The 27159-nt window shown below is 41.6% G+C and overlaps 1 protein-coding gene and 1 pseudogene across 1 annotated transcript in view; one reads left to right on the top strand and one right to left on the bottom strand.

The window, feature by feature from the left end:
- Nucleotides 1-18804, top strand: part of LOC130478350 (lipase member M-like) — a 35572-nt gene extending 16768 nt beyond the window's left edge. Inside the window, exons 7-12 of the mRNA XM_056850496.1 lie at nt 7423-7532; nt 9450-9586; nt 11979-12125; nt 13914-13985; nt 18296-18361; nt 18571-18804. Coding sequence (XP_056706474.1) covers nt 7423-7532; nt 9450-9586; nt 11979-12125; nt 13914-13985; nt 18296-18361; nt 18571-18804 — 766 coding nt within the window. The remainder of the gene's footprint in view (nt 1-7422; nt 7533-9449; nt 9587-11978; nt 12126-13913; nt 13986-18295; nt 18362-18570) is intronic.
- On the bottom strand, nt 12872-13165 carry LOC130477771 (cyclin-dependent kinase 2-associated protein 2-like; annotated as a pseudogene).
- Nucleotides 18805-27159: the final 8355 nt, after the last annotated feature.

Genomic DNA, 27159 nt, shown 5'->3' with positions numbered 1-27159 from the left:
GCTGTGGCAGGCAACTTCAGAGGAGTAACACTGAAGGACAGTGTCTCTCAGTGTCAAGTGTGTAGGAAGAGTAATATATAGTCAGAAAGGGGTTGGTTTTGAGCTGAATCATTGTCCTGCAAAAAGTATCAAAGGTAATGTGCTAATCATTGTCCTGTAAGTAAAAAAGAATTACAGCTGGGACACATCTGTCAATTGCGCTGTTCTTTTTTTTTTTATATAAATTTTATTGGGTTTTATGATAGAAATTTTCCATTGCATTAAACAACATCTATAACAATATCGAATTTCAATTCTAACCTAAAGTTGTTATAATTCCATATCATATAATTAAAAAGAGAAAAGAAAAAAGAAAAAAAAGAAATGGAAAATTTTTTGACTTCCCCATCACCTCTATCTGCCTCTTAATAAAAGGTTCCTCCCGTCATAGGTAATCTAATCTTGATAAAATATCAATACCATATATAAAAAACCATAATCTGTTAGTAAATATAATTTTGCTTATTCAATATAAAAAAAAAATAATAATCCTCTGGATCAGATTAGAAAATATTCTTCCATTCTTCCCAATTTTAACTCATATTCACAATAATGCATCCACGCCCCCCATTCCCCCAAAAACCGAACGTCATTTTCTTCATTTAGAATAGCTGTGAGTTTTGCCATTTCTGCCACTTCAAACATTTTAACAATCCAGTCTTTTTTCTCTGGAGTTTCTAGCCCTTTCCATTTCGCTGCATAAAGCAGTCTCGCAGCTGTTGTGGCATATATCAAAAAGGTTCTTTGTGTTGCTAAGTCGTCTGGAATCATACTCAATAACATCATTTCTGGTGTTTTGGATATATTCTTTTGTAGTATTAATCTCAGTTCGTTATAAATCATGTCCCAGAAGTCTTTGGCTTTGTCACAGGTCCACCACATGTGATAAAAGGAACCAATTTCTTTGTTACATTTCCAACAAGTAGGGGACATCGTTTTATAAATCTTTGCAATTTTCTTGGGTGTTAGATACCATCTATACATCATTTTATAGATGTTTTCTCGCACTGACTGTGCTTTTATTCCTTTTAAATCTTTAGACCATAATCTTTCCCATTTATTTAAAACAATATCATGTCCCACATTTTGAGCCCAATCGATCATAGTTGGTTTAATCGTGTCCTGCTCACAGTATATTGTTAAAAGGAGATTATACATTTTAGAAATCAGCTTTGTATTATTGTCTAGTAGAATCCTTTGAAAAGGAGATTTTTCTTTAGAGAAACCTTTTTTTGCATCTTGTACAAAAACTGATTTGATTTGGTAATATTGAAGCCATTGTAAATCATCCTTAAGCAGTTGAAAGTCTTTTAGTGAGCATTTCTTTCCTTCCCAATTAATTAGATCTTGATAAGTAATAAATTTGTCTGGTCTAAGTGGGCGCAAAGTTAGCATTTCTTGGGGCGATATCCACATCGGTGTTTCTGGTTCCAAAATGTGTTTATATCTCATCCAAATACGAAGTAGAGAGGACCTGATTATATGATTACGGAATGTTGCTTGTAACTTAATTTTATCATACCACAAATAACCATGCCATCCACTTAGGTTATTATAACCTTCCAAGTCTAGCAAACGTACATTTGACAAATCCATCCAGTCTTTTAGCCATACTAAAGCTACCGCTTCAGCATAGAGTTGAAAGTTAGGCAGTGCTAAACCTCCTCTAGTTTTTAGATCCACCAAGTATTTATAAGCAGTCCTTGGTTTTTTTCCTTGCCAGATGAAGTTTGAAATGTCTTTCCTCCAAGTTTCAAAATATTTTGTTTGTGATATTATTGGTAAATTTTGGAATAAGAAGAGCATCCTCGGTAAGACATTCATTTGGATCGTTGAGATACGTCCCATTAATGACAATTTTTTGTTTGACCATATAATCATATCAGTTTTAATCTTACCCCATAACTTGAGGTAATTGTTGGTTAACAGATCTTTATTCTTTGCAGTGATCCAAATTCCCAGGTATTTAACTTTGTTAGCTTTCTCCCAGCCAGTATATGATATAAATTCCTGTTGTTGTATTTCCGATAAATTTTTAAATATTATCTTTGTTTTTTCTTGATTCACTTTAAAGCCTGATACTTTTCCAAAATCATCCAAAGTCTCCTGAAGTATATTCATTGACTGTGTTGGGTTTTCCAAAATTAGCAGTAGGTCATCCGCGAATGCTCTCAACTTAAATTCATGTTTTTTAATTCTTAGCCCGCGGATGTCCTCCATACTTCTTAGTTTCACACATAGCGGTTCCAACACCAACAAAAATAAAAGTGGAGACAGGGGACATCCCTGTCTAGTCCCTTTCGTGATTTGGCAGTTATCTGACATTGATTCATTAACCAAAATTTTAGCTAGTTGGGAGGTATAAATAGCCGATATACCTTTCTGAAAACGATCTCCAAAATTCAATTTATCCAAAATCCGTTTCAAAAAGTTCCAAGAGACCATATCAAAGGCTTTTTCTGCATCCAAAAATACAAAAGCCGCAGTTTGTTGAATATTATGGTCATAATATTCCAATGAATCTAGTAAAATTCTTACATTGTCTTTTATTTGCCTTCCTGGTATAAAACCTGCTTGGTCCTCATGTATAAGATCCTTAATAAATTGCTTTATCCTACATGCCAAAACCGAAGCAAAAATTTTGTAATCCACATTTAAGAGCGATATAGGTCTGTAATTAGATGTTTTTTCTGGATCTCTTCCTTCTTTGGGTATCAGTGATATAAATGCGTGTGACCAAGTCTCCGGGGATGTTCCCTCGTCCAAAATTGCATTGTAAAGTGAACCAAAAAATCCAACTAAATTGTCACTAAATGTTCTATAAAATAGTGCAGTAATTCCATCTGGTCCAGGTGTTTTATCCGTTTTTTGTCTCAGTATTGCTTCTTGTATTTCTTCCCTTGTTACTGGAGCTTCAATACATTCTCTCTGGGTCATTGACAAAGCTTTCATCTGTATTGAGTTTAGAAATTTATCTATTTTCTGTTTTGGAATATTTTCTTTCTGATATAACTTAGAGTAAAATGAAACAAATTCTTTCTGAATTTCTGAAGTTGAATAAACTGGTCCTTTAGCAGTTTGGATTTTTGTTATAATCTTCTTTTGAAATGAGTCCTTCAGTTGTGTTGCTAAAAATTTTCCTGGTTTATTTGCATATTCAAAATACTTTTGTTTAGCAAGTTTCAGATTTTTATTCATTTCCTCCATTATTACCAAATTTAATTGGTGTTTAGAAGCAGAAATCTGTATTTGAATTTCTCTTCTCTTCTCTTCCTGTGTTACCATTACCAATTTCTGCTCCAAATTTTGTAAATTCCAAAGTATGTTGTTTGTAAATTGCAATTGAGTCTTCTTCCAGGCCGAGTGTTTCTGTATCATAAAACCTCTCAGAACAGCTTTGAATGCGTCCCAAACTGTATTTAAAGAAGTTTCCCCATTAAGGTTAATTTCAAAAAAGTCTTTCATTAAAACCTGTAATTCCTTTTGTATCTTGTTGTCTTTTAAAAGTTTATCGTTCATTCGCCATCTAAATGCTTGTTTATTGTTCCAATCAAAGGTAACAGGATTGTGATCAGAAAAAGTTCTAGGTAAAATATGAATTTTACGTAGTTGCGTGAAAATTGATTTACTGGCCCATATCATATCGATTCTGGAGTGTGAATCGTGTCTTGCTGAATAAAAGGTGTATTCTTTAGCTGTTGTATTCATTGTTCTCCAAATGTCTTGTAATTCTAATTCTGAAGCCATGGCAAAGAAAGTTTTAGGCAAGCATCCATCATTGATATCTTTTGCTTTTGATTTTTTGTCCAGAGATGGGAGAATAATTCCATTGAAGTCGCCCATCAATAAAATTTGGTCTTGTGCGTACTGGGTTATCAGGTCATGTAATTTTTCATAGAAGGATTTTTTCCCTTCATTGGGTGCATAGATTCCAACCACTATTGTCCTTTGTCCCAATATTTTAGTTCTGATAATTACAATTCTTCCTTCATTGTCTTTATATACTAGTTCTGGACAGAGACTGGGGTGGGCATAGATTACCACTCCCTTTGTTTTAGTTTTAGCAGAAGCAATAAATGCTTGTCCAAGCACCTGTTTCTCCAAGTATTTTTTATGCTTTGAAGCTATATGGGTTTCTTGTAGGCAAATTAGGGAGTATTTATATTTCTGTAGATATTTGAAGATTCTGGCCCTTTTAGTTTTCTCATTCAGTCCATTTACATTCCAAGAAATTGCTTTTGCCATAATGTAGTATTTTTTAGCAAAATAAAAAGTCTATAGTTTAGTACCACCTTCTGCACCCTGTACCTCTTCTTCTTCCTCTTCTTCTTCCTCCTTCTCTCCAGGTAATTCTTTAAGGTCCATTTTATATTTTCTCAAAAATTTCCCCACATCTGCTTGGGATAGAATTGTCGTTTTCACTTCCTTATAGGTGAAAGCCAAACCTTGTGGCATAATCCAACGATATTTGATGCCATTAGCTTTCAGTATAGACACAAAGTCTTTGTAGTTATTCCTCTGTGAAAGTAGATGCCTTGGAATATCCTTCAGTAGTATAAGAGAGGAGTCTCCTGCTGACACTGGATTTTCATAATGAATCTTCATAATCTTGTCTTTAACTCTGGTGTCATAGAACACTATCATCAAATCTCTTGGCTTAGATCTTCTCATTCTAGCAGGTAGTGGTATCCTGTATATTCTATTAATGGCTTGTTTTAATTCTTGTTCATCTATCTGAAATAAGTAGGCCAAATTTGGTATTGCAGATTCTTTATTATCTCCCATCATATCTGGAAAATTGCGTATACGAAGGTTGGTCTCTTTCACTCTCATCTCCATCATTGCCATTTGATTTTTTGCCGCCATCTGATCCGCTTGTATTGTTTCAATCTGTTTTTCTTGGCTTGTTAATTTTTTCTTTGTGTCCTTGTGCTCATCCATCACTTTCTTAATTGATACATCCATCGCTTGCATATCTGTCTTCATAACAATCATTTGAGTTTTTACTTCTTTCAAGTCTCCAGTGACCACATCCAACTTCTGATTGATAGCTTGGGATGCTTGACCAAGATTTGTCATCATAGAAGTCAACTGTGCCATCTGTGTAGACATCTGTTCAAACTGTTTATTTGTTGCCTCAGTTTGTTTAGTTAGCATATCCTGTAACTTTTTTTCCATGGTCGAGGTTTGTAAAGAGTCCCTTAGTTTAGTATAGGCAGGGCTATGTAGTGAGCCAGAGCGGGGTCGAGACATTTACATTCAAAAAAAGCTGGTAAAATACATGTCCACCGACAGGGCCTTTAAGGTGCTGGTTAAAAGATGATAGTTCAAAGATCAGCCTAATAATTTTTTCGGGTTGAAAAGAGTCGAAATTGGCTTTAAAATTGCATTTTAAAGTTTTAAAATACCAGTGAGTTTTTTCGGTCGCTCTAGATCGGATTAATCAGGAAGTAAACAGGAAGTTACTAGTGCTGCAGACCTTCTATCGCCTCTTCTCGATGGTTATTCCTTCAGGAATGATTTGAAAGTAACTCGAGTGCGACGGATATTCAGTCCCGCGGCTACTTCCTGTTGTTTTAGTTCCAATGATAGAGAGGGTGTTATAGAGAGTCTTCCGTTCCAGGCACTCCCTTGCTGCAAACGTGGCAGGAATTCGCCGGAAAATCAGGAAGAGAAATCACCCTCCCCTTCCTTCGGACCTTCTCATTGGTGATAATTCTTGTCAGTCTAAAAGGTATCCTTCCGACTCTTTGTTATGGTTTAGGCCAGTGATGGCAAACCTTTTAGAGACCGAGTGCCCAAACTGCAACCGAAAACCCACATATTTATCGCCGAGTGCCAATGCGGCAATTTAACCTGAATACCACCCCCAGAGGGGGCCCAGAGGGAAAGGCTAGGGTTGCCAAGTTCCTCTTCACCATGAGTGGGAGGTTTTTGGGGTGGTGCCTGAGGAGGGCGGGGTTTGGGAAAGGACTTTAGTGCCATAGAGTCCAATTGCCAAAGTGGCAATTTTTTCCAGGGGAACTGATCTCTATTGGTTGGAGATCACCCGGGGTGGGGCAGAGCCGGAAAGGCCAGCGGCTTGGAGGAACCGCGCGTGCCGGCAGAGAGGGCTACGCGTGCCGGAAGTGGCACGCGTGCCATAGGTTCGCCAACACGGGTTTAGGCTGATCGATCCGATAAGGACCCACTTGCAAGGGTCGGATTGGGGTATCTATGTACCCCAAAAATAACGCAGACTTGGATTTCTCCCAGGACAACCTGGGGAAATGGAGTGCTCTCTCCAGCGGCACCACCGGAAGTCACCTCAATTGCGCTGTTCTAAGGCGATGAATTTTCATTGCTGCTAAACAAAATTTTGCAACCTGAAGAGTGGTCGAAGGATTACCCCCTTGTAGGAGCATCTCAAACCTTTCACCTGCCCTGTCAGGTCTCAATCTCGATAAGAGGGGCTCAATAAACTTCGAACGGGGTAATGCATAGAAATTGCAGTTCAGGAGGGCATGCTCAACAGTTTCTAAGTCCCCTGATTTGCAGGGGCAGAATCTCTCTTCCCAGGGTGTCAGAAATAAACTGCTTTTGGTATGAACTCTATTTCTCAAGCAGGCATCATTTAAAAAAAATCAATATGTCCTTTTTTGATTTAGTAGTTACACCATGTGTGTGATTGACAGACGGAGATATTTCTCTTTCACCAACAAATTTGCATAGTAGAATGACAGCTCAAGAAACAAAGCAGATGATTGTTTACAAAAGAGAAGGAATTGCAGTGCAGAGGATGGGTAAATGACCATCATTGGTCATTGCTACTAAAGTTATATGGAAGAGAGATTGTATGATATAATTTCTAAAATTACATATCTGTCATTGGAAATCTCATAAGGCAGAATAACGTTATTTGCATTGTGCAGCCATTGTGTATGCCATGGAACAATCATGACTTAGTATAGAATAATATAAAAACACTGTTATAAATCACCATGGGAGACTTGTCCTGAATCCTGGGCTCTGAAGGAAGGCAAACAAAAGCAAACAAACAAACAAACAAGAAAGCAAAAATCTAATCTCCATAGCGGACCACAACCCAGAACTCTAAAAAGGATGTAAATGGACAAAAGGAATATATTTAAGAAACTAGTTAGGAACTAATTAGAAATGAGTTAGTAGAATAAACAATCCGTTTTTAAACATCACAAAACAGTTACATGTTTGATAGTCAAGGATCTGTCATGTGGCTTAAATGAACCTATACTGTTAGAATTGAGCTGACAAAATTGAAAATGCATTGTATGTTCCTATTTCTTACTAGAAACAGTTGCAGTGCTTATGAACAAAGGTTTATGAATGCAGTTAATATTAATCAATGTGTGTTCTCCTTTTCAGTTTGCATGAAATGGGCATTTATGATCTTTCAGCCATGGCAGACTTTATTCTGCAAAAAAGTGGACAGGAAAAAATCTATTATGCTGGTCATGCTGAGGGAGGCACCATAGGTATGTAGAGCATGAAGTTTATCATTCACCTAGACGGAAGAGGATGGTTTTATCTGTTCTTAGATATGTTTGCCTTCTAATCCATACTGTTGTATGCACAATGGTATTTAAAACAGAGAGGAAAGGTTCTGAGAATTATTGTAGCCCAAATGTTTGGGTCAATCTAGATTAGATGTCTCTAGAGATGTACCATTTATGGAAATGTTGAAGCCTTGGGAAAATACTGTGAATTTCCTATTTTTTTCCTGACCCTCCTCCCCAGAAATGTTGGTCAAAACTGTGGTATATTCAATACCTTTTTGTGAAGCCTAAACATATTACTGCTTCAACAAGATAAAATGGATCAAGCATATAAAATTGTACTTGGGACTGGTCAAGTGGTTATGCAGGGCCCGACCAGTGGTGGGACACTCTTAACAGCTCAGTCAGATGTGAACATGGCTACTCCGGAAGTGGTGTAGTGCCACTGACGGTGGTGGGGACAAAGCCAGACCCAGCTACAATGACTTTTAGAATCTAGCAGCAAGCCAGCAAGGTGGGGGAGTGTTCTGACCTCAGGCTGGTCTCCCCAAGAGTCAAGACTTACCCTGCAGGTGGTCACTGAGCAGAGTTTGGGCTTCATGGATCTACCCCCCTTCTGGAATGGGTTGCCCCTGTCCAAAAATGCCCCTGTCTGATGATGTTAGGAGCTTTTGAGAGAATGGCAAGAGCAGCTGCCTGGCTGAAGCAACAATGGGTTGTGATTCTGGGGCCTTTAGTTCTTAACACAACTAGCTCTAGTGACCTATCAGGCCTTAAAGGCAGCTGGTGTGGCTGACTATGAGACTGTTTTAAAAACCTATTCTCAGGAAATTGCACATAACAGAAGAAACCCACCAGCAGCAATTTATTCACATTGTGAGTAGTTATCATGTTTAAACAATAGATAAATGCTTGAAAAAATGTTGCATGTATCTACAGTAGGGCTGTTGAAAAAAAAATTCGGTAAAATTCAGATTCGGCAAAATTCGGCCCATTTTGATTCGGGCCATGCCGAAGTCCAAACTCCCCCGCTTCGGATCCCCGAAATTCGGGCGAGATCCGGATTTTGGGGGAAAATTCTCCCCCCCTCGCACCTTCAGGGGGCTTCCCGGCCGGGAGGCGCAGATCTATTTAAAGCCCCCCCCCCGTGCACCTTCAGGGGAGTCCCCTGAAGGCGCATAGGGGGGCTCGGAATAGATCTGTGCCTCCCGGCTGGGAGGCACAAGTCTATTTAAAGGCCCCCCCGCGCGCCTTCAAGGGATTCCCCTGAGGGCGCGCGGGGGGGCTTGGAATAGATCTGTGCCTCCTGGCCGGGAGGCATAGATCTATTTAAAGGGCCCCCCGCGCGCCTTCATGGAAGCCCCATGAATGCATGGGGGGGACCCCAAATCTGCTGAATTTTTTCACCGAACCCCCGAAGTCAGCGAATTCAGCTCCCTCGTTTCCTGCCTTTTTTGAGTTCAGTTCCTCCCGAACCGAATCGACAGCCCTAATCTACAGTATGTACAGGAATTTCCCTTATCTAATGCATCATCTAATAACTTTTATACTATGCAGTCTGAATGAATAAAGCCTTGTCTTAAAAAGCATTTCAATAATTCTAAAAATAAGATTTCATGGGATATTTTTAGCTTCCAAATATTTATGATTTTTGCATCCTCAGATTAATTTCACCCATATACCTGGTTGGTTCAGATAAAATTCCTAGGTTTTGGCATTTATGTATTCATTTGGAATATTTCTATGCTGCCTCTTCAGGTTCCTTCTTTTTACACTTAGGCAATTTCTCCTCATGTTTTAATATGCTAAGTTTTTAAATAACCATCTGTCTATGAATAATGCATTATTTTTTTTAAAAAAAGTAAGTGTGCAAAATATTTTTTTTCATTATTACAGCTTTTGTGGCATTTTCCGTGGTGCCTCTACTTGCCGAAAAAATTAAGATGTTTTTTGCCTTGGGACCGGCATATACATTCACATACAGCAAAAGCCCTCTTGTACAAATATTAAGGTTTCCATCAGCATTACTGAAGGTATGTGATAATGATGAGTGTGACATCCAATCCCGTTTTTCCAGCAAAAATGAAGAAATATGTGTTAGTGATGGGCAAAAGCTCTTCTGTTTGACCCCATTTTGATATTATTTTGGGCCCTTCACCCTTGAGTACTCAAACTGTTTATTTTTTAATGAATGCTTGAAATTGGTCTAAATTATATTGCATATTTGTTGTGATGCACATCTTGCTTTGTGTTTGCTTGAAAAAATGTTGCATGTATCTAAGGTATGCATAGGAATTTCCCTTATCTAATGCATCATCTAATGACTTTTATACTATGCATTCTGAATGAGTGAAGCCTTGTCTTAAAAAGCATTTCATTAATTCTAAAAATAAGATTTCATGGGATTTTTTTAGCTTCCAAATATTTATGATTTTTGCATCCTCAGATGAATTTCACCCATAAACCTGGTTGGTTCATGGCTATCCATGTACCCCATCCAATAAACCCAACCAACTTCACAGAAGGACCTTTTCTTTTGCTGTCTCAAGCATGCCAGGATGATAGGTAGGGGTGTGCCATCAGATACTTACAACCCAACACAATGCCTGATATTTCCACGATTGGATTGACAGTATCTAATACCATGAAAGGCACTAGCAATAGTTCCCAACTTTAATATTTTCACTCCTGACAATATCAGGAATATCAGGCTGTTTTGCCAGCTGCTTGCAGTTTGTTTTCCTGGTTCCCAGGAAACAGAAAGGAGGGGGGAAAGGGAGACAATCCCAGGAAGGGGTCAGCAGTTTGTCTATGGTTAATCTGGCAATCCTCCTTAGCACAGAAGAAGGGACAGAAGGTCTAAGGAAGGGAATATAACTGAGTGCCAGAATGTTCTTGTGGTGCTCTGTTGCCATTAGGCCTGTGTATGTGGCTTCTTCTCATGTTTCCAAACCGAAGAGGGTGAGCTGAAAAAATGCTAAAATTACAAATATATAAATTTTAATAAGGTACACAGTCACGTTAAAAACATAAGGCCTTTAGCATAAGCAAGACTTTCACATTCAACATATACAAACATGAACACCTGCGATGTACAATCTTACATTGACCAAAGTAGGATCCAAAAAGGACCAAACGCGTTTTGGCCTGAGGAGGCCTTCCTCAGTGGTTAGTCATACAGTTATAATTTTGCACACATCCTAATAATATAATTTTGTCATAATGAACAGTAAAAAATGTATAAAAGCCCTTTGGGAAGAAAAGGGAAAGCAGGGAAGAGAAATCATTCGTATATTCTCCATGGAGATAAGGTCAATTAAAAAAAAGTTTACTTATAAAACCAAAAGTCAAATTACCTTCTAGTATAGTGAAGCTCCCTGTATGTTTATTTATTCCTTATATACTAGAACATGGCTTCCATGTCTCACCTGCATTAAAATATATATGTTATAATATAAAGTATTAGTCTAAAAACCTTTAGTTGTGTAATCCATGACTATATATTTTCCATATAGCTTACCCTATTTCTTCTAGCTATAACAAGTTACCAATTTTAAAACTAACCTTCTGTTACAGACGACTTCTGTAATTTGTGTGAGCTAGGTTTTCTCTGCCTCAAACTGGATGGCCCAGGCTAGCCTGATGTCATCAGATCTCAGAAGCTAAGCAGGGTCAGCTGTGATTACTACTTGGATGGAAGACCACCAAGGAATGTGTGTGTGTGTGTGTGTGAAATGACGTCAAGTCGCAGTTGACTTATAGCGACCCCTTTTTGGGGTTTTCATGGCAAGAGACTAACAGAGGTGGTTTGCCAGTGCCTTCCTCTGCATAGCAACCCTGGTATTCCTTGGTGGTCTCCCATCTAAATACTAACCAAGGCTGACCCTGCTTAGCTTCTGAGATCTGACGAGATCAGGCTAGAGAGTCATTATGCAGAGGAAGTCAATGGCAAACCCCCTCTTGTCTTGAAAACCCAACTGGGTTGCCATGAGTCAGCTGTGACTTAACAGCACTTCTCAAGCACAAGTTTTCTCTGAATCTTCCAAATAGGTTTGTACATAAATTGTTCCTAGTTATCCACAGAAGTGCCTCCGTTTTTTTAATGCCCTTGTTGGGGCAGCAGAACAAAAATATCTGTAACTGTTTAAATGCAAGATCATACTAAGGGAGTCCAGACAGGATTTGTAGGTGCAAAGGGAATATCCTCTGTTTGCATTCGTCTGTGCAGGTACACTACATCACCCCACAGTATTTGATCAGGGCACTACAATGGGCAACCCTCTGTCCCCCTATTGCTTTTATTTGTATACATGTGCGTGCATGTGCACACATATGTGTATTATAGTCTATAAGAATATATTTATTGTTGTATTAAGAAATGTATTTAAGCAATTCATGGAGTAAAGACTCCCCCCTTTTATATAGATTATATTTGGCACGAAAGAATTTTGTCTGTTGAGTCCAAGACTGAAAGCGTTTCTGGCCCGAAGATGCAGTTACCAGCCAGTGGATGTGCTTTGCAAACAAGTTCTTTTGTTTTTCAGTGGATGTAATGAAAAAAATCTAAATCAGGTATTCTTGTGTATTTAAAAAAGCACTTTTAGTGCTCTGCATTAAGGTTTGAATAGTGTACATGTTTAACTTGTTTGAAAACAAGGCTCTTTTTTCAAGAATGTCAGAGGCAGGCCCTGTGCATTTGAGGATTGGTTGAGGCAACTGTAGAATGGAGCAAGGTGAAGGTCAGGTCTACAGGCAGCAACAGCAGATTATTCTTTTTTTTTTTTAAGGAGTAGAAATATTTTATTACAGTTTTTCTAGTATTGGCTCAATGACTCCTGGCTGAAGTTTCCACTGCAAGCGGCAGAGAGAGTCATGCACTGCTTTTCTATGGAAGCACATCTTGCAATACAGACCCACAATGTCTTACTTTCCATCACATGAGGTTTTAAAAACATGCAGGGAAAAGGAGAGAATCTCAATTCCAAAGCTTTTCTTTTATTTATAACCCCCCCCCCCCACACACACAATTTATAATAACAGACTTGCTACCAGCCATCATTCTCATTGGTTGATCAGGTGTGTGCAACAAAATGTTTCTGCATCAATTCCCAGAATGTCAATTGATGGGAAGTATTCTGATGCCGCAGGAGACACTTCAGATTCTTAGGTGCCATTTGGTATAAAGGTCTTTGAAGGCTTTGGTAGTTCCAGTATGTACAACACTGATTGACAGAAATGGCAGGGGCCGGACCTCCAGATTTCAAAGTGGGGATGATTGGTCAGAAAGTCCACGGGACAGTGCCAGGAGGAAGCAGCTGTTACATATGGGCATTGCACTCTGTCTCTGCCAGACACTCTCTTACCAATGCTTGGACATGGATAACCCCTCACTTCAGCCGCTCCATGGCACTCTTGCTGCTTGCATAAGTAGGTTGGATCTCCTTGCCCATCTCCTCAATGACAGAAAGCAGGTCCGTGTATGTGCTCTGGGAATCTTGGGCATCTGGTGGCTTCATAGCCTGCATGTAGCCCATTGATGGGGGCCCAAAATAGTTGAAAAGAGGTCTAAAGGGGGCAGAGGCTCCAGGAACAGATCCAGATTGAGATGGGACATTTGTGGTGACTGATGGGGCTGGGGCTGGCGCTGCTACTGCTGGTGCCAGTGGCTCCTCATATATAAAACAAACCTGCCACTGCTCAAGTCATTGGTTTAAGACTTGTTGACAACTTGGTTTTTGACAGAGATGAAGGCTTCCTCCTAATTTACTATCTCATGTGACAGGTTGGATGTCTAGTGAATGTCCTTCCACTTAGAATTCTCTCCACAGCCTTGCAATCCCAGTACCTCTGCTTGCTAGTTAGCAAATCTCTTCAAATTTCCAGAAAGATCTCTTAGCTATTATTTTTAAACTTTCCCCCAGCAAAGAAATTTCACTTGGCCACTAGTGACATATTATGCTTTTTTTCCCTAAAGAAACTAACCCTTGCTCTGAGACTGTTCATGGAGGATACTATAAAGTCTAGGATTTGGGGGGTTGGAGTCTTTAGATAATACATTCACAGCCCTCCATGCTTTAAACTAGAACAGAGATAGCATACACGCCACAAATTTTCTCATGCTTCCACAGCCCTTCTTGGATACTCCATAAATAAGAAAGGCAGCACTATCTGTTAAATGGGCCTCTTTACGTTCAGGCGCACCCAGAAGATGCCCTGCCTTGCCAATGTCTTGAGTAGCGCCTGACTGATAATGTAGCTATTATAATGAATCCATACCTTAAAGTCCATTTGTAGCACATGAGAGAATGGGTCCTGTTTTAATAGAAAAAAGTCAAATGACCAACAAATCCTTTCTTACAGAGCCGGACAGATGTATATGTATCAATATTCCCAGATTATACATCTGTGAAAAATATTCTCCACTGGAGTCAGGTATAGTTACTATTATTGAATGTTTGTTTACAGTAGTGAAATATAATAACTTTGTTTAGAGAAAAACCCTCCAGCTCTATTTTTGAGGCAAAAAGACCATATTTAGTAGTGAGAATTCTAGACCCAACCAATCAGTACTGGTTGTCTAATGAGAAATCAGCTACCAAACCAGAGATATGGCAAACTAATGATAAATGAAAAGGCAGAAATGTTCCTGCACCAATAGCAAACTTTTCTCTTATAATTAAAAACAAAAACAAGAATGAAAACCAGTCAGCGAAAGAAATCTGTACTGCCGTATAGTGGATCAATCACCTCACTTACCCCCTTGAGAATAGATGGCCAGGGAAAACTTCCACTAGGGACGCTGAGCTGAGCACCACGTCTCTTGGGGGCTCCCAAGGGAACCAAGATTCGTCTCGAATCTGGGGTGTAATCTTGCACCCCTACCCGATCCTAAACAGTGGATTGGGAAACAGGATCTCTCCTGCTGCCCATGAAGTGCGGTTTGACCCCCAGTTTTGCCGAGAGAGCCATCGGGCGACTCTTGGAATCCTGGATGAGGTCCCGTCTGGCCTGAGGGGAAACCATTGCTGTGAACGTCTCTTTGGATTTAGGCTCAGCTCTCCCCTACCTATTACCATCTAAGCAACGATACACAAGCAAGAATACCTACTATTCTAAAATCTGAGTAAGTAACAAGAACTCTTTCTTTTTACCTGGAATTGGAAGTTCCGAAGGAGTGGAAAAAAATATCTGTAGAATTCGTATCTCCCCATCTGAGGTTTGGATGACTCTTTGACATTTAAAAACATTGGATAAGCCGGCAGGATCTTAATCAACTTGATTGGTGGATACACATAACAATAGGGACTTTTTGAATGACGTTATAGCCACCAATCAGAAATCCAGAAGTGTAAAGGGGAGGGCCAAGCAGATTCCCCCCCACTTCCGGGAGGAGGCTTTTCTGAGTAAACAAATTCCTAAGCCATGTCTTACCCGGACATATCAGCTATTGTCTGCCAACGCGATAATACTACGGGATTTGAGACTGGATGTGTGGCACCATTGTGTAACTGGCAAATACTTCCCAAGTTCCTAGGAAAAAGGAAGGAACAGCAGACGTGCGACCTCTTATCCTGCCCCCCGGAATACCATTTTACAACTCACAACATATACCTGTCCGGATTTTACAAATTAAACTTCAACAAACTATCAGAAGTAGCAACCATGGAAAGTGAGACTAAATTTATGGATCAACTAGTCTCTCTGACAAACAACATCTACGAACTGGCTAATCGGAAATTGGATGTAATTTTGGGAGATCTCAAGGATGTAAAAGACCGAATTATCACAATGAGATCTGAGATGAGAGAAGGAAGCTCCCCAAATGATAAACCATTAAAAGAAGAATTAAACTTTGCAAAGGAGATGGAGAGCTACGAAGGACTATCGAAGGATATACATCTGCAAGAAGAAATTGAACCAACCCAATTGACAACCATGGATATGAATGTAAGAGACTTTGAATTTTGGCTGTGTGATTTACTGATGAACTTTTTAAAGTCAACTGGGAGAATTTAAAAGGGCAAAAAGCTGGAAATACCGGGATTTTTCTTCTCATAGGGATGGAAGAAAACATGTTGCAGATTCACTATCTCCCATCAATTTTCACAGAGGGAATTGCACTAACAACTTCCATGGATGCCCTTCGGCATTTAAAGTTGCTGGGAAAAAGAGGAAGATGCTGGCAATTTAAGATAAAGAGACTGGGTCAAAGGGTTTAGTTTTTCTCGGGATTTAATCAAAAAGGACTGATCAAATGGCTTGGCTTGGAAAAAAATAGAATAATTAATGGCATTAACATAACTGATACTTATTAGATATGTGGGAGAAATGGAGGAATTAGAATATTCATTTTTAAAGGAAGTTAAAAATGATACTTATTATCTAATCCATTTTATATTATAAAAATAATGCTTTTTATATCTGTTCTTTCTTTTTATTTTTCTTTTATTTTTCTTTATTTCAATATAGGTAAATGAAATAGCAAACATTATAAACAATATTAGAATTAGAATATTAAACAAAGGAGATTACTAATAAATGATAAGATTGAGGGAGGTATAGGGGAAGTCTTTATATTTTATTTTTTATCTATATATGTATGTATTTTCAACAAGTATTAATTAGAATTCATACTCTGATGTTTACTTATATTGATTGTTGAATACTTTGTCTAATCAGTATAAAAATAATAAAAAAATTATATAAAAAAAGAAAATAGATGACCAGGGATTTTGTAGTAAGGAAAACTGTAAAAATGAGCTCACTCAAGATTTTCTACGCATGGCAAAGCTTACAGCCAGCTCTTTATCATGAACAAAATGGCAGCTACATTTTCTTTAACAAACATCCTGTTGTAGCAAGAGTTAAATAAACTGACATTCTCAGAAATATGGTGACATTTATCCATTATGCTGAATAATGTGGGAAAACAGTGAAAATACTACACACTAGTTTTTTTATTAATTTAAAACATTTATTAGCCACTAGGGGTGAGCGTTTGGCAAAGCTGAACCCAAAAATGGTGGCAATTTAAAAGGAGCCCCAAAGTGTATCCCAAATAATGCCGATTAATTTTTTTTTGCATTTTTCGGGTCGCTTCGGCCCCACCACCATTTTTGTTAAAAAAAAGACTCCCCACCTTCCCTCCCTCCCTCTCCCTCTCATTTACCTGGTGGCCACCCAGGCAGGAACAGAACTCGACTCCCACCCCCTCCGGGCCCCACAATGGTCTTGGAGGCAGTGGGCCACACAGAGCTGCAAGTCAGGCTTGGCCCTGCCAAGCCTGGTGTGCATCTCTGCACCACCAGCCGCTGCCTCCGGTGAAGCTTGGAGGCAGCTTTGTGCTGGCCACTGCCTCTGGCCTCTATGTGGAGCTCAGTGGCAGCCACCATGGCTTCTTGAATTAAAGGTAAGTGAGGGGAGGGGAGAGGGGGAGGAGAAGTTGGGGTGTATATTTTGGATTTGGGTCTAATGGATTTTTGGGAATCCGGATATTCCCTATATGGGAGTTTGGGGGAAATTTCAGGCCATTAGACCTGAATCCGAAATTTACCAGTTATTTTTTGCACAACTGCCATCCTTTCTACCTTATAGAAACTGAAGGAAGTTTGCATTGTTAATAACAAAATACAATCAAATACTTAAAGTACATAAAAACCACTAGTTAAAACCAATTTAAAACTGCTGGTAGGCAGAAGAACTAATCAACTAATCAAATGCTTTCATGAATAAAACTGTCTTCAGCTCGCACCTAAAAATTGAGAGTGAAGGGGTTCTTGGGAAGCAAAGCAAAGCTAGCCTTCAGCTGTAAGGATGGAGGTTGAATCTGCTTGGAGATATAGGGGCTTAACACACGGCCAATTTGTCTCGCTTTTGTGCCTTAATAGTAGCGAATCTCCATGGTCCACACGCACGACCGTCCAAGGGCTGTGCATCGGACCCACCTTAGTCGCGAATTAAGGCAAAAAAACCCGGGTTAATCAATTCCTGGTTTATAGCGATCTTTTCGGTTCTAATCCGCTACTTTTTTTTAATTCCGCTACATTACCGGAACGCCGACGTGCGTGTAATTACTCGGCTAGCTCGCTACTAATGCTCCTTACCGGTCTCCTCCGTCCCGCCCCCTTCCCTGCGCGAGCAATTGCCGCTTCCCGTCCCCCGTCCCGCCCCCTTTCCTGTGTGAGCAATTGCTGCTTCCGGTCTCCCGTCCCGCCTTTTTTTAATTGACAGGTTGAGACGATGGTATACCGGAACGCTGGCGTTCAAAGAAAAAAAAAGGGGGGAGAATTGCCCTTTGATTGGATAACTCCTCAGCCAATCCTTGGGCGATGTCACTCCCCTGCTATCCCGCATTGCGAACTATCCCACATTATATGGTTGGTTCAAACGCACGGGGAGCCTCCAGCAGCTACTTGTTTCAGACTTAATGTGGGATAGGCTGGCGTCATGCGTTTGATTATCCAGACTTAAATATTGTGGGATTAAAATATTGTGGGATAACAGAGGAGCGAACCAGGAACATTCTGCCCATGCGTTAATGCCCATAGAGATGCTTGCACTTTCTAAAGTACAATTGAAAATTAGATAATTGTCTTTATGTCAGTGTTTAATCCTTTGAGATGGTAAAGAACCATAATAATGAAATATTCTTAACACGTACTCTCTCCCAAACTCTTCATCTTGGCTTTTTGTGAGATTTAATATACTCATTCAACTCTTGGGTTTTCCATTTCATTTTCTAGTTGACTAAAACAGGAGAATTCAGATACTTTGACTATGGCTCAAGAAATATAGAAAAATATAACCAGGTAAGAATATGATGGATATATGGAGTCTTTCTGGGGGGAAAACTTGATATAGCTTCCGTAAGTATTTATATGCATTGAGACTTTCTGAGGAAAAAAATAGCCGATATGTCTTCTGAATTAAATTGATTCACCACAATTTCAAATATTGCTCTAACTGGAATTTCTGCATTGAATTAAATTAATTTTGTTTGTTATTTGCCTTTTGCCAGACTGTTCCTCCTTTCTATAGGATAGAAGAGATAACAGTGCCAATAGCATTGTGGAGTGGAGGACAGGACTTGGTTTGCCCGCCCCAGGAAATCATGCTATTAATGTCTCGAATCACTAATCTCATTCATTACAAACATTTTCCAGACTGGAACCACTGGGACTTCATTTGGGGACTAGACGCTGCTCAGCGTATGTATGTGGAAGTCCTTGGATTGATGGAGAAACAGCTGTGAATCCATTTGTACTGGGATTAAGGAGTTGATTTTTTTTAGGCTTACATCTGTTAGTTTCATGGTGTTAATCTTGTGTTCTTCCTGTTCTTTTCATTGTGCATGTTTATTAACTATGGATGAGCTTTAATTGGCTACAATTGGCATCTCTCTCTATAATCTAATATCAAAATATTTTGTTGCATTTCCTAATTTGTTCTTATTATTGGTGCATACATTTACAAGTCATTTTAATGAATTTCTCGATTTAAAAAATTAGAACTTTCTAGCAGGCTCATTTTATATAGTATCAGTTTGATACATAAATGTGTGTGATGGCTCTACTCTTTCAGAAACTAAGGCATTTATGCTTTTTAACTCCCTCCGTTCTAGGACACCTACAGTTATGTCAATTTTAACTCTTCCTTAAACAGTGTTCTCAAATTCCACTGAAACCATATGGGGAGAGGCTGTTTGAAAGTACCTGGTGCAAAGTTCCTTGGAAATATCACAAGTAAAATGATTGCCTTTTAAAAAATTTATATGTTCTAGAGATGCAGCTAAGTGGCAAGATATATTTAAAAATTGTGTGTCTTTCAGTACTAAACTATGTAAATTCCTAGCTCATTAGACTGTCAGTGCTGTATCAGTATAGATTCAGTGCAATCATATTCCTAATGCTAGAAATTATGCTTCCTTGTCAATCAAAGATTATCACTGAATTAAAAAAATCTTAGCCAATTAATTTTGAGTGTGAATTGATCACTTGACTAAATGCACACAATTACTTACAGGGATTCCAGTGTGTCTTTATTCCCTTCCAAATAGCTGGGGGTTTGGATAAGGGTGCCCAAGGCAGCGTTGGGGGCTTGCTGGAAGGTGTGGCTGCCGGTGAGCGGAGGACACCTGTGACTGCACAGACTGTCATCAACCTCTCCCCGTGCCCCTTCCAAGATGAGGGCACTCTTTGCATGATGTGGGCTGAGGACCTGCTTGGGGTCTCTGTGAACGGGAGGCTGCGGGGGCCCTTGCCAACTCTGTCAGCTGCCCAGGGACTTGTGACAGGACTCACTCCCTTTAAGGGGTGAGACAGAGTGCCACAGACATGGAGCCAGCTTCCCAGGCTACACCCATTCCCACCCCTGGGCTGTGATGAGTGTTGGGTTTGGCCCTGGGTTCAAATACAATGTATGAATATATCCAATAATCATGTTATTGCTATTAATAGTACTACAGTAGGTCTAATGTTAGTAATGTCAACTGAGTTTAAGTGACGTAACATATACGCTAAATTACATTATACAGCACGAGATCCATACACATAGGCCTACATGCAAGTGAGGTGGCACTATGGCAGAGGTGACTGCAATACTAACCCAGGGCAACTAAATCAGAGACAAATCACAATGCCCATTTGTAACACAATAACATTGCAGCAAATATTATTTTATAGTTTAGTATAGTCTAGGCTACTGTGTAGTAGTATTTATTTATGGCAAGTCCCTTAACATACACAGATTAGCATAGGGCCCCTATGCTCGCGGGGGCCCCGGGCAAGTGCCCATTGGGCCCATGCGTTAAGATGGCCCTGCTTCTGACAGGTAAGGCTCGTTAAGCTCGAGATGCTGCAGAAGAGCTCCCCAAGGTGCAGACTTAGCTCTTTTATGCCTCTCAACCCTCAGTAGGGCATACATATTCTGGGGTCCCCCTCACAAGAAGGGGTTCAACTCCATAAGCAAGAGTCCACCCAAGGAATCTGGCGTTAGGGTGGCTGCACTCACGCTGGAAGTGAAATACGTGGGCTTGTCCCCATGTAAGTGGCCTCTCACTGTGATTTAATGATCAGCTAGGAGAGTGAGGTCCACATGATGTGTGGCGGGCTCTCCTGGCCAGATTCTCTTTCAGGTTGTACAGAGGCACCTTTCTTGAACCCGGGGTCTCAGCCTTGCCATTGATGGCAAGAGGATGGCCATGCCCGACTCTCTCCCGACTGTCACACCCTCCTGAGCCAGATAGGCATGGCGCAGCAGCCTCAGGCACCCTAGGACGGAGGCTGCCCTCCCTGGCAGCTGCTCATCCCTTCCACAACACCCAGTCTGATGCGTCCCTGATTTCAGCCCATTAAAATTGGTGGGAATACAATATTGGCCTCAGGATCAGCAGCGGGCCTTGAACTGTGAATAAAAACCATGGACAGGAAGAATGGAGGAAAATGGCCCATCCTAGATTTGAGGGCCTTGAATAAGCACATTAGAGCTTGTACCTTTCAGATGCTATCCATTCCTGAGATCCTGCCTCTCCTGCAGTTGGGCTCTTGGTTTGCGGTCCTTGACCTTAAGGATGCATATTTCCATATATCCATACACCCACACTGCATAAAATACTTAAGGTTTTCATGTGACGGTCAGCACTACCAGTATGCTGTACTGTCTTTTGGTCTTTCCACTGTACCTAGAGTGTTTTTCTAAATGTGTATCTGAAGTGTTGGCTTCACAGTCCAGGGGTGCACAATTTACCCTTATCTTGATGACTGGTTGCTGGTTGGGGAGTCCTTTGCAGCACTATCTGACCAAGTAGCACTGGTCCTTAGGACTCTCCACCAATTAGGCCTCATTGTAAATTACACCAAGTCCAAACTGACACCCACTCAAACTATTGAATTTATTGGCTCTGTTCTAGATTCCACCTCAGGAAGGGCCTTCCTCCTGCAGGCTAGGGTAAGGTCCATTGCTCACCTGGCCACACGCTTTACTGCATGCAGGTACCAGCCTGCAGTCAAGGTCCAGAAACTGATGGGCTTAATGGCATCCACCACAGCCGTAGTCCCATATGCCAGGCTCTGCCTTAGGCCCTTACAGAATTGGTTCATACAGAAGTTTAGAATCAATGTGGAACCTCAGTGGTGAATGTTGTCCATTCCGCACACTGTAATAAGGCCCCTACTCCCTGCTCCTCTGACACATGTCCGAAAGGGCGGGAAGGACCGTTGATGGAGGGAAAGGGGGAGCAATCTTTGTTGCTAGGCTAACTAAAAGAAGCTTTCCAGTAGAAGTCCGTGCCTGGCCTGTGCACGTTTCTTGTTTTTCCAGCCGTGTTTGCATTTTATGTACTGCCTCAACTTGCTTCAAAAGTTAAGATTTTTTTGCCTTGGGACCTTCATATAAACTTCTATATAATATGTCATATTTTGCAGCTGCTATGTTTACCAGATACATTCCTGAAGATTTGTGTGCAAACATATTACTTTTCTACGTTGTGATTAGATTAGTTATGACATGTTTTATGTATTACCCTGTAGGGCTGTGATCCAAACAAGCATCTAGTGAACAAACACACACATCTTGTCTGAACACTTTCCATAATGAAATTGAGTATACCTCTTAGGAAAATCCAATACAAAATTATGCAACTCCTTTAATTAAGATCAGCTAAAGTGCAGATGAAATGGGTGGCACTGCGACGATGGAGAAGGCACCATGCTTGCCGATACTGGGTATGAATCAGCACCGTCTGTCAGACAGCACTTGTTTGGATCCCTTCCACCTGGACAGGGAGGCCATCCAAATCCTGTGTGAGGAGCTTGGGCCAAGTCTCCAAGGCCAAGCTCCCACCCCCATACCATCCATATCCTACAGAAGGTCCTGGTCTCCCTCAGGTTCTTTGCCACCAGATCCTTTCAAGGGGTTATGGCTGAGGTCCTGGAGGTGTCCCAGTCCTCAGCCAGCAGCTATCTTCAGAGCTTCCTGGATGTCATGCAGGCCAACCTACACAAGCTTGTGCACTTCCCCACAGAGCTGGCACCCATCTGGACAGAGGTCATGGTAGTCGCAGGGTTCCCTAATGTTGCGGGTGATGTGGACTGCACCCACATTGCCCTCATAGCCCCCCCAGGAGGAGCCGCAGGTGTATCCAAACTGCCATCACTTCTAGAGCCTGAATGTTTAGTCATCCTGAGATCACCAGAGCATCTTCACATACCTCATGGCCAAATTCCTGGGCAGCATCCATGATGCACAGAATTTTGCAGCATTTGGTCTCAACCACCTGTTGACCACATGGCCAGAGGGCAAAGGATGACACTGGGTCAGTAGTCGGGGAAGGGGGGGACAGGCCAGCTGGCAGGGTTCCTCAATCCTGATGTGTCATTCCATTCATGCTAGGTAACTGTAGATACCCCTCCTCCCTTATTTTCTGACATTGTATCCAGAGGACAACCCGCCAGACTACACAGCTTACAATCAAGCCCACCTCCAGATATACACAGTAATAGAGTGAGCATTTGGCTAGTTGAAGATGTGGTTTCGTTGCCTCCACCATGCGAGGGTGGGGGGTGCTGGGCAATGCAGCCCCTAGCAGTTGCCAAACTTTTCACCATCTGTTCTATGCTCCACAAGATGGCAATCCGCCAACTGTTGCCTCCACTTCTTGTAGGGGGCTTGTTGGTGGGTCCTTGCATTGGAGGGCAGGACAATGCACAGTCATAGGAGGTTGTCGTAAGGCAGGATGTCAGGGGGCACACTGAGTGTGATCACATATCTGGTTCAGGTGTCCTGTCACCCTGGCCCCCTTTTGGGGTCTTGCACCCTCTAGCACCTTTGGGGAGGGATTAACCAGCAGGCTCAGAGGGATCATGGTCCCATTGTTGCACTGCCATTCATTAATTATTATGTTATTGTATTACATTTATATCCCGCCCTCCCCAGCAGAGCTGGGCTCAGGGTTCTCCACCATCCTGACACTCCCCTGCCCCCCCCCATCTCATCCAAAGTACCACGCTGGACCCAGAATGATTGGGAACAGTCACTATCTGCAAGGCAGCCAGATTACGGGGAGCCATCCCGGTCAATGTCCCCTTGGCTTGCCACCCTCACCACCTGGCTGCAGGAGCAGGGGCCAGGGGTTAGAGGGAAAGAAGCACAAGCACTGTCCACTGCAACTGCAAGCCCTGAGCCAGCCAACACGAGGGAACTCAGGGAATGTCCAATGGAACCCCTGCAGGCAGAGAGAAAGGCAATCCAAAGCCTCCCTCCATGGTTTTTTGATCCCCTGGAAAGGGCAAGGGTGACAGTGACTTTAGAGCTAGGAATTCCCACATTCTGTGACCAACAAATATTCTGCTTCATTGGACATGGATTTGTTTCTGCTGGCTAAGAGCATCAGCAGAACCAGATTTTTTCCTCAGCGTCCAGCCATATTGGGATCTGTACGGATGGCTGATCCCTCCAAGGTGCAGTCCCATGCACCCGGGATGAAATAGAGGCAGCTGGAACCTGATACACCACCTGCAGCAACTGAGCTTTTTTGTTATGATCAACATTTCTGCCAAGGGCGACAGCTGGCAGCCTGATGCACTTAAGGGCCACAGCACTAATCCTTTTTGCAAACAGCCCCCTATGAAGGCTGAACTCTGCAGCTTTCTGTCATTCTGTCCCTTCATTTGCATACCAAATTGGGGCCACAGTTGCTAGGATTCACTAAGCCCTTCCTACCCTCTGTATTGGTAGACCCCCTGAAATTGACCAACATTGCTTTCCAGCACCGAAAGACAGACTTCCAATGCAAGTGCCGGCAGCAAGGCTCTTCTAGCAGCCTATTTAACTACTTCACCCCACATTAAAGGATCAGGGATGGAAATGTCCAACTATGAGCCATGAACCCATGAAGCCTGTTCCACGTGTCCCCCCAATCAACTGGAAATGTCAGTAAAACCTAGTCCTGAGCTGACCCATCCCTCTGTGATGTGGCCAAAGCCCCATGAACCCAGCTATTTTTGCAAGGAGTACTTTCTGCACCCCGCAGAGCCTTCATGCATGGTGTGTGCTATTGGCTGGGGGCACATAGTTCAGGGGCTGACAGCATAGCACCCCAGGTCTGTCCATGCAGATGTATGATGGTTACTAGCAGGATGAGTACCATCATCTTCATTGACAGATTGCAGCATCAGCTGTGCAAATCTGCCTCCCTACCCTCCCTCTATCAAGACACACATACACACGGACACAGTTGTGGCCAATGAGGTCCAGTCCAGTGCAGAGCTGAAAGGTCAGGACCCCTCTCCTGGTAGTTGTTCTAGGCCAGTCCACATGCACCAAACCCCCTTTGGTGAGGTGGTGCTAGTATGTGGTGGGATCTGGAACTCCTGCCTCCCCTGCTGGCTGCTGAGATTGGGTGTGGGAGACAGTGTTTCCAGGATTCGCAGTCATGGACAAGGGGAAGGGAGAAGCGGTTGTATTTTTCCCACCACCAAAGTGACGTCAGACAGTATCCTGTGCAGTGTGCCCTACCCACAGAAACTGCTCCCTTCCCACACACACACAGACTCCACTTCTCCCCCCCCACACACACACAGGAGAAAAATTATAGATTAAAGCCCCAAAAGGAGTCTTACTGTGGATGTCTTCTGTTCCATCAGGAGGGACTTGGAGGACTGGGTAATCCAATAGGGTTTCATTTAAGCACGGGAGGTTTTGCCTTGGATTTGCCGCTGTCGAGATGCACACAGGATCGGCTGATCCCATTCATCCCAATAGGGAAAAGGGGGGACCCCATATCTCGGGACCCCCTGACCCAATGTTTACAAAACTTGGGGGGTCTCACAAGAAGGGTTCTTTGAAGCTCTGCTGAAAGTTTGGGGTCTCTACCCCCAAAAATGTGCCCCCTGCAGCCACGGAAAGGAGTGAATGTGTGCTTTAAATGGAATAAAAATGCACATTAAGGGAAGGACCCCTTTCGGGCCCCATATCTCGGGACCCCCTGACCCAATGTTTACAAAACTTGGGGGGTCTTGCAAGAAGGGTCCTTTGAAGCTCTGCTGAAAGTTTGGGGTATCTACCCCCAAAAATGCGCCCCCTGCAGCCACGGAAAGAAGCAAATGTGTGCTTTAAATGGAATAAAAATGCACATTAAGGGGAGGACCTGGCTGTGTTTGTCCTGGCTGGGATTTTTCTAGAGCTGGGGAGGTACAATTGGTTGCTGGGGCTGGCGGGACTCCCCCGGATTCCTGCATTCCTGAAATAACAGCCTGCTCTCAAGACCAGTAGCCGGCAGTAACCCGAGATGACCTGGCCTAGCACACTGCCAACTTCCTTCCTGCCAGGCTTGACACACAAAAAAGATCCCAAAACCTTTCAAGAGCCAAAGCTTTCAAAGAGTATCTGATGGACTTTTGACTCTTGAGAGCTTATACTCTGGTATTCTTGTTGGCCATTAAGATGCTTCTGACTCAGATATGTGTAATGGTGTTTTAGATGATCTTAACTTGTATAACACCTTGACTATCTTTACATGGAAAGGCAGTTGCAAAATAGTCTAAATAAATAAAATACATACTCTTGGAACGCTCTCCTGCCAAAGATTGACAGTAGAAAATGAGAGGAAGGTGCAAGGTAGGTAGTACCACAGCAACAGCATTATTGCAGACAGGAAAGCCCCTCTGTTGAAATAGCTCAATCTGCTTGCAGAAAGCAAATAGCGCTGCAGCCTTTACATCAACACATAACTGATCCATGAATTTCCCCCACTCATTTAATTCCTACAATAAATATGCTTTGCTTGGAAAATTTTCAGTTTCAGTACAGTGGATAATCTTAACAAGTGTGTCTTTTCTTTCATCTTTCTTCTTCTTTCCCTGCAGCCTTACTTTGAGAAATGGTTGAAGCCAATAGATGGTACCAAGAGTCTACAGAAACTCTGTATACTACTAGCAGACAGGTTTTTGTCTCAAGTCTCATTCTTCATAAGCAAAGACTGAAATCCGAAAAGCATGCTATTACACTAGGGTTTTCATTGTCTGCAAAATTGTGTCTATCTTAAACAAAGGATGCTAAATAATCTATTTTCCCCTCTGTCTTTTTTAGCAGTTTCTCTAAAGTTTCAACTGGTTGAAAAAATTACTATGTTTTCTGTGTTGGAAATTGCATTTACATTACAGCATAAATTTCCCGCTATGTTTGCCAGAGAGATTGCTGATAGTTTGTATTCCATGATAACATTTTATCTTCCCTGCTGAGAACCATGGGACCTGCATGTACAAAACCTATGTTGGGCGGAGGCTGTAGTATGGAGGGGAACCAAGAGAGACAAAGTGAAAAGGATAACTGGATATTTCCAAAAGTATGTAATACTGAGGACACTTGTTAGGATAATATAATTTTTTAAAAACGTGTTTCACAAAAGCCTGGAAGATAAATAACTATTGTTATGTCATTCTATTAAAGGTTCATACTAAGATTGTGCAATAAAATTTGAAAAGCCCAGTTGCATTTATACTAAAAAAAGGAAAGGAAAGAAAAACAAGAGTATCACCTTTGCAGTTTGGATGCAAGATCATAAGAAGGGAGTCTAGACAGGGTTGTTATGTTGCCATTACAAGTACATAAA

Source organism: Euleptes europaea, chromosome 5, assembly GCF_029931775.1.
Source record: "Euleptes europaea isolate rEulEur1 chromosome 5, rEulEur1.hap1, whole genome shotgun sequence".
Classification (NCBI taxonomy): domain Eukaryota; kingdom Metazoa; phylum Chordata; class Lepidosauria; order Squamata; family Sphaerodactylidae; genus Euleptes; species Euleptes europaea.
This window is presented reverse-complemented; position numbering and strand designations above follow the sequence as displayed.